The sequence below is a fragment of the Lathyrus oleraceus genome, chromosome 5 (assembly GCF_024323335.1).
Source record: "Lathyrus oleraceus cultivar Zhongwan6 chromosome 5, CAAS_Psat_ZW6_1.0, whole genome shotgun sequence".
Lineage (NCBI taxonomy): Eukaryota > Viridiplantae > Streptophyta > Magnoliopsida > Fabales > Fabaceae > Lathyrus > Lathyrus oleraceus.
The window spans coordinates 604835917-604843468 of NC_066583.1; the positions used below are offsets into that span (position 1 = coordinate 604835917).

At 35.0% G+C, this 7552-nt stretch overlaps 1 protein-coding gene across 2 annotated transcripts; it reads left to right on the top strand.

Moving 5' to 3' along the window:
- The first annotated feature begins 2166 nt into the window (after positions 1-2166).
- Positions 2167-7197, top strand: LOC127086927 (disease resistance protein RUN1). 2 transcript variants are annotated; one of them, XM_051027753.1, is made up of 6 exons: positions 2167-2781; positions 2874-3975; positions 4419-4691; positions 5152-5240; positions 5334-6009; positions 6351-7197. In XM_051027753.1, exons 1-6 carry the CDS (start codon positions 2312-2314, stop codon positions 7026-7028), a joined length of 3288 nt encoding a protein of 1095 aa, XP_050883710.1. In that variant the 5' UTR covers positions 2167-2311; the 3' UTR covers positions 7029-7197. The 2 variants fall into 2 exon arrangements, with proteins under 2 accessions (XP_050883710.1, XP_050883709.1); XM_051027752.1 differs by having other exon boundaries at positions 5152-6009.
- The last annotated feature ends 355 nt before the right edge of the window (positions 7198-7552 follow it).

Here is a 7552-nt window from a genome sequence, read left to right on the forward strand (position 1 = left end):
AGCAAAGATACAAGTCACTTAAAAACTAAGAATAAGGAGGTTGAGAATGCATCTGGGCTTGAGATTGTTTCTGAGGATGAAAATGAAATAGCTACAACAGAAAACTCTGCAATAGTCGGTTGACATACTATAAGAGCTCAAAGACGGATGAATGATTATGTGGTGAACTCTATTGTCGCAAACTCTAATGTTGCAGCAAGTTTTGAACCCTGATCCATTGAGGAGGTTGTGCTAAATAGCAACCGGAAGAGAGTTGTGGATGTTGAAATTCAGTCCATCGAAAAGAATGGCACATGGATGCTAGTTGAATTACCAAAGGCAGCTACAAGCATAAATGTCAAATGGGTGTATAAAACAAAATTGAACCAACATGGTGAGATTGACAAGTATAAGGCTCGCCTAGTATCAAAAGGATATGCGCAACAACCTGAAATTGATTATGAAGAAGTACATGCGCCAATAGTAAGGCTAGACACTGTGGGTATGATCTTGGCTCTTGCTGCACAACGAAGTTGGGTTGTGTATCAGCTGAATGTGACATCCTCATTCTTACAAGGTGAACTTATAGAGGGTGTGTACGTTGATTAGCCAAAAGGCTATGAAATGAAGCATGAGAAGAATAAGGCATACAAGCTCTATAAAGCTTTGCACGATCTTAAACAAGCACCGAGGGCTTGGTTTAGCAGGATCGATGCATACTTCAGAAACACGAGCTTTGATAAAGAAGCAAGCGAGCAAACCTTGTTCACCAAGATCTACCAACAAGGGAAAGATCTGATCATTAGCTTATATATCGGTGATTTGATTTATACTGGGAATGATGAAGCTATGTTGAAAGAATTAAAATAATCAATGATGGAGGAATTTGTAATGTCTTATCTAGGAAGAATGCACTACATCCTTAGCTTGGAGGTTATCCAGCTCGACAATGGAATCTTTATCTCTCAAAAGAGATATGCCACAAAGGTCTTAAATAATTTTGGGAAGGAGAAAAGCAACTTGGTCATAAATCCTACTGTTCTTAGGGTTAAAATTGATAAATATGATACAAGTGTGACAGTAAATAGCTCCATGTTCAAGCAACTTGTTGGTAGCTTGATATATTCAACCACTACCAGGCCGAATCTGATGTATGCAGTTAGTGTTGTCGATAGATATATGACCAAGCCAACTGAAACACACCTTATGGCAACAAAGAGAATACTGAGGCATGTGCAAAGAACTGTGTGTTATGGGATTTTCTATCAAATATCAAGCAATCAGGAGTTTGTGGGATAAATAGACAACGACTATGCTAGATGTATCAATGACAGGAAAAACCCCTCGGGCCATGCCTTCATACTTAGCAATGCAACGGTGACATGGTCATCAAGAAAGCAATCTATAGTCACACTCAACACCACATAAGCAGAATTTATAGTTGCGTCAACTTGTGCCTGTCAATTGATTTGGATGAAGAGGGCGTTGTCGAAGTTGGACTACAATGTAAACAAAAGTCTAGTGATTTTTTTGTGATAACAGTTTTACCATCAAGCTCTCAAAGAATCTGGTTATGCATGGCAAGAGCAAACATATTGATGTGTGTTTTCACTTCCTCCATGATTTAATAAATGAAGGAAAATGTTCAATTGAATTATTGCAGCACCAAGCAGCAGATAATTGATATCTTTACTAAATCGCTCAAGCTTGAAGTATTTCAAAAATTCAGTAAAAAATCTGACAATGTGACATCTCATAGATAAACTAGACAATCTAATTTAAAAAGAGAATTATATTATTATTATTATTATTATTATTTGTTATTTGTTATATTTTATTTGACTTAATCTGTATTGATCGTGAGAGGATCATGCTTGTAATAATCTAGGAAGTTTAGTATTGTTTAGTGGCCATATTTTTCCACCTCTATTTAGGAAGTATTGAGTTTCAGTTTTCTAATAAATAAAGTCGGTGTTAACATAATCTAGGGGGTTTCACTTTGATGATTATTATAAGTAAATTTGAATTTTTTTAATATATTTGACGGTTAATGTATTTAGACCATATATAAATTAGATACATTAATTGTTAAATATATAATTTTTTTTTATAATAATAATAGAAGAAAATACCTAAGAATTTTTTATTTTATTTTTGTTTACAAATGATAAAAGTCTCTTTTTCATGCGTAGTTGTGGTCTTTTTCCATACTTGAGTTGAGGTCTTCCCAAGCAAATCACAAGTCAACTTTTCAGTGGTTGATTACTTAGAAATTCTAACAACCACCTCTCATCTGCTAGTCATCTCTTTGGCGAGAACCGTTTTTGTACCCATGGCTTCCACTCACAGAATCTGTAAACATGACGTGTTTCTCAGTTTCCGAGGCACTGACACTCGCAACACTTTCACCGATCATCTCTATCACCATCTTATCAAAAAAGGCATTTCCGTCTTCAAGGACGATCAAAATCTCCAGAAAGGAGAATCCATTTCACCGCAGCTTCTACAAGCAATTCGAGATTCAAGGGTTTCCATAGTTGTCTTCTCAAAAGCATATTCTAAATCAAAGTGGTGTTTGGATGAAATTGCTGATATCGCGGAATGCCACGAACAGTTGAAGCAAACTGCTATCCCCGTTTTCTACGACGTTGATCCATCTCATGTTCGAAAGCAGACTGGGGTTTTCAAAAGCGCGTTTGAATTATACACTAAATTGTTTAGATCTGACCTAGATAAGGTTGATCGATGGCGGAGAGCTCTCACTCATTTCGCCAATTTGGTTGGATTTGATGTTAGAGATAAGTAAGTCAAAAAATGAATCACTTTATTTTTATACATAATTCATCAATATATCTTTTGCAGATTAGTACACTGTTTTTGTTTTCCTCTTTCAGGCCAGAGTTTACAGAGATTGAAAAAATTGTTCAGGCAGTCATAAAAGCATTGAATCATAAATTCTCAGGGTTTAGTAGTGATCTTGTTGGGATGCAGCCTCGCGTACAAGAATTAGAAAAGCTTCTAAAATTGAACTCAAAAAATGATGATTTTCGAGTTCTTGGAATATGGGGGATGGGTGGAGTAGGAAAGACAACTCATGCTACTGTTTTGTATGATAGGATCTCTTATCAGTTTGATGCACGCTGTTTTATTAGTAACACTAGCAAACTTTATATGGAGGGTGGTGTCGTTGCGGTACAAAAACAAATTCTTCGTCAAACTCTTGACGAAAGAAATCTAGACTCGTACGATACTTGTGAAATCGCCGGGATTATGTTAAATAGGCTTCACAGTAGCATTAAGGTCCTTCTAGTTCTTGACAATGTTGATCAATTAGAGCAATTGCAGGAATTGGGTATAAATCCTAATTTACTTTGGAGTGGTAGTAGAATAATCATAACCACAAGGGATGAGCATATTTTAAGAGTATATGGGGCAGATACAGTACATAAAGTTCCCATGTTGAATAGTAATGATGCCTGTGAACTTTTTCGAACAAGAGCCTTCAGAGGTGAAGACCAAAGTAGCGATTGCGTTGAGTTGATTCCAGAGATACTAAAATATGCTCAAAATCTCCCGTTAGCAATTAAAGTAATAGGCTCTTTCTTGTGTACCCGAGATGCTACTCAGTGGAGAGATGCTTTGGATAGATTGAAGAACAATCCAGACAGTAAAATTATGGATGTGCTTCAGATGAGTGTTGATGGACTACAACATCAAGAGAAGGAGATATTTTTGCACATTGCTTGTTTCTTTAAAGGGGAGAGGGAAGTTTATGTTAATCGAATTCTAGATGCTTGTGGATTACACCCTCACATTGGAATTCAAAGAATCCTTGAGAAATCTCTAATTACCATTAAAAACCAGGAGATTCATATGCATGATATGTTACAAAAATTGGGCAAGAAAATCGTCCGACATCGATTTCCCGAAGAACCGGGATCATGGAGTAGATTATGGCAATACCATGATTTCTATCAAGTCTTGACAACAGAAACGGTAATAAATTATGTTTCCAAATCTAGAGGGTGCAATTTATACTTTTTGAATGAATTTAACTTGTGTGGGGTCATATGGGGGGAAATGATAATAATCATTTGTTATTTGTATAGTTTTATATATCATTTTGATTATCTTTTGGTTGTCACATTTTTACCAAATTTTCCTAGAATATCATCATGGAGTTCATTTCAATTAACATTCATACTGGAAACTAGTTTTAAACAAAGAATTTTAAGAAAACCAATTACTATGTAGTACTAAGTAATTTTTTCAAATTTAATTTAAACACACTTTGATTCCATGATTTTCTTATTCCATTAAAAATTTCGACATTGTAATATAGTATATATCGGTAATTTTATGTTTCTAAAATGGTTTGGTCAAGTAATTTCTGTTTTTTTTTCTCTGTCTATGTTATGTTTACTCTATTCTTTTCCCAGGGAACAATCAATGTTAAAGCTATAGTTCTGGATCAAAAGGAAAGTTTCTCCAAATGCAGGGCTGAAGGATTTTCAAAAATGAGGAACCTTGCACTTCTCATATTGTATCATAACAACTTTTCAGGAAATTTGGATTTTCTTTCCAACAACTTGCGATATCTTTTGTGGCATGGATGCCCTTTTACTTCTTTGCCGTCAAATTTTGAGCCATATTATCTTGTGGAATTGAATATGCCTCATAGTAGCATTCAACGACTGTGGGAAGGTCGCAAGGTATTTTAATACTAGTTGTTTTCCATTTAAAATTTGTAGCTATGTAGTCTCAGAATCAACATCTTGTTATTTTTTCTAAAAGTTTTTAAATTCTTATCAAAACACATTAAAAGTAAAATATATTAGGTGTGAGAGAGAGGTTCAACACCTTACATCATTTAGTCTTCTAGCAATTTCTCCATTCTATTACTGCTGTAATGAGTGGTGCAACACCTTGGATTATCACACATCTTAAACCTATAACAACAACACCTAAGTGTGTTACTAAATTAAATTATTACTAACTGCCTAGTTATCCGACAATAACTTAAGCCCGAGAGATTAGGTAACTCTTATTACTAATTACATAATAATTTTTTATAAAAGTTTGCACTTAATTTTGAAATCACACTACGACAAGTTAATAAAATTCAAGTCTTATTGAAACGTTTTTACTGACGGTTGCTAATTCTCTTTATAGGAACTACCTAATTTGAAAAGGATGGATTTGAGCAACACCAAGTATCTTATAGAGACTCCAAAGTTTTTTTGGACCCCAAAATTGGAGCGGTTAGATTTTACAGGATGCACAAACTTAATACAGGTCCATCCATCCATTGGACATCTTACTGAACTTGTTTTCTTATGTTTGCAAAACTGCAGCAGTTTGGTTGACCTTGATTTTGGTAGTGTATCAAGATTAAGTTCTTTGAGAGTTCTACGCCTTTCTGGTTGTACAAAACTTGAAAAGACTCCAGATTTTAACGGCACATCAAATCTCGAGTACCTTGATATGGACGAATGTACAACTTTATCCGAAGTTCATGAATCCATTGGGGATTTGACAAAGCTTAAATTCTTGAGTTTGAGAAACTGTACAAATCTGGTTGAAATGCCCGATAGGATTAAGAGGATGGTATCCCTTGTAACTCTAGATTTCTATGGTTGCTCAAGTCTTACAATTCTACCTAGTACTGATCATATGAGTTCTTTGATATCTCTAGATTTAAGCTTTTGCAATATTCATGAAGTACCAAATACTATTAAATGGTTATTCAGGTTAGAAAGACTAAATCTACAAGGAAACAAATTGCGTTCACTACCTGATTGTTTCTACTTTCTTGACAACCTAGCATATGTGAACTTATCTCATTGCCATGAGCTTAAAACTATTGAACTCGGCCCACCTCCAAAAAGTGTTTCTGGAGGAAAATATTTTAACATAGCAGCGGGATCTCGTGATCATAGGTCAGGATTTTATATATTTGACTGCCCTAAGTTCACGGTTAAATCCAAAAATCAATCCGTAGAATGTTCGTGGTTACAAAGACTACTTCTGGTGCGTACGTTGCTTACATTCCCCCAATTCTCTAGCTTTCATTCATTGTATTTTCTTTTTCATATAAAAAAATTCAGATCTAACTTGTGCAATCGGGAAGACGTCTAATGCCAACATATTTAAACCAACTTGATGCATTCTCATAAACTCAAATATTTTTTCATGCTCTCATTAGAATGGTTTTCCTGATGTGGTAATTATATTATGTTTTTTTTTGGCTGCATTTAGGTGACTAATCATTATCTGCAAGCTACTCGATACTTTTCGTGGCTAATAACTATATACCATTTTTTGCACTCTAGCTATAATATACTTATGTGTTATTTTTCTCCTGGTACCAGAGTCCCTGTAACTTTCGGGGTGGCTTTGACATTGTTGTACCTTGTGATTGGAAAAACACTGTTTTTCCAGCAAGTAGTTGTATTCCAAGATGGTTCAATCACCAATTTGATGGCGGTTCAATAGTAAGGATAGTAGATTTTGATGAGTTTGACAAGAAGTTTGGCATTGCCTTCTGTGTGGCATTTGAGGTAAGCAATCATCTTGGGAATTCTGGTTCTCCACAGGATTCATTTTCCTCAACACTCCCACATCCTTTATATCTTTCTTTTGAAAGTGAACACACAGAGGAACGCTTCGATATGCCACTTAATTTGGAACTGCACAAAATTGATGGCTGCAAACATCTTTGGCTAATTTATATCTCTCGAGAGCACTGCCATTTCTTAAAAACTGGAGCGCATATCACATTTAAAGCCTGCCCAGGTTTGTTAATAAATAAATGGGGAGTACGCTTGGTAATGAAGAATCTAATGAAATCATATCCTGACTCTAGCTTCTTGGAACACTTACCAGACACTGATGCGCCCCAACTTTTCTTTGATTATGTACAAAAAACCAGCATTAGGTCTGGAACTAAAATCCAACTTCCTTACAATTGGTTGGTCACTGAAAAGGAAGAAGTTGAGAATTCTGGAGCCAAGTCAAAAGAAACTGATCTTTCCAATCTGGGCCTTTAGATATGCCAATCACAGCCAAAACGCACAACACGTTCTGTGAGCCTTGAGGTAATTATCTCACATAAACAGTGACATATTAGTTGTAATTGTCATTGTAACTCTGGTTTGAAAATTCTTCTACAGAGTAGTGTTGATTGTTGAATATAATTTCCGAAAACCAACCCACAAATCTTTTGTTTTAGCCGATTATATCAGTTTCCTTCAAATGAGATGTTGGTGAAGCAATTTGAGACGCTACTAATGTTTAATCGTACAATAATAAGAGGTGCATGTGGGGAACTGAGAGGATAAATAAGTTTCTGGAATTATGTTTTATCTTTCATAGAAATGAGAATGTTTTGATTCTTTTATTGAAGTGTGTCAAAATGGGTTATCCGGTCTTAAATGGGTTTTAGGTTTTTTTATGGTCGAAAAAAAAGTTCTATTGTAATATGGGTTCAAAAATTAATACCCGAATCCGAAGCTGTATGAGCTATCTTGATCTAAATTTAAAATTATTTTTTATAAAAAAAATTAAAATAAAA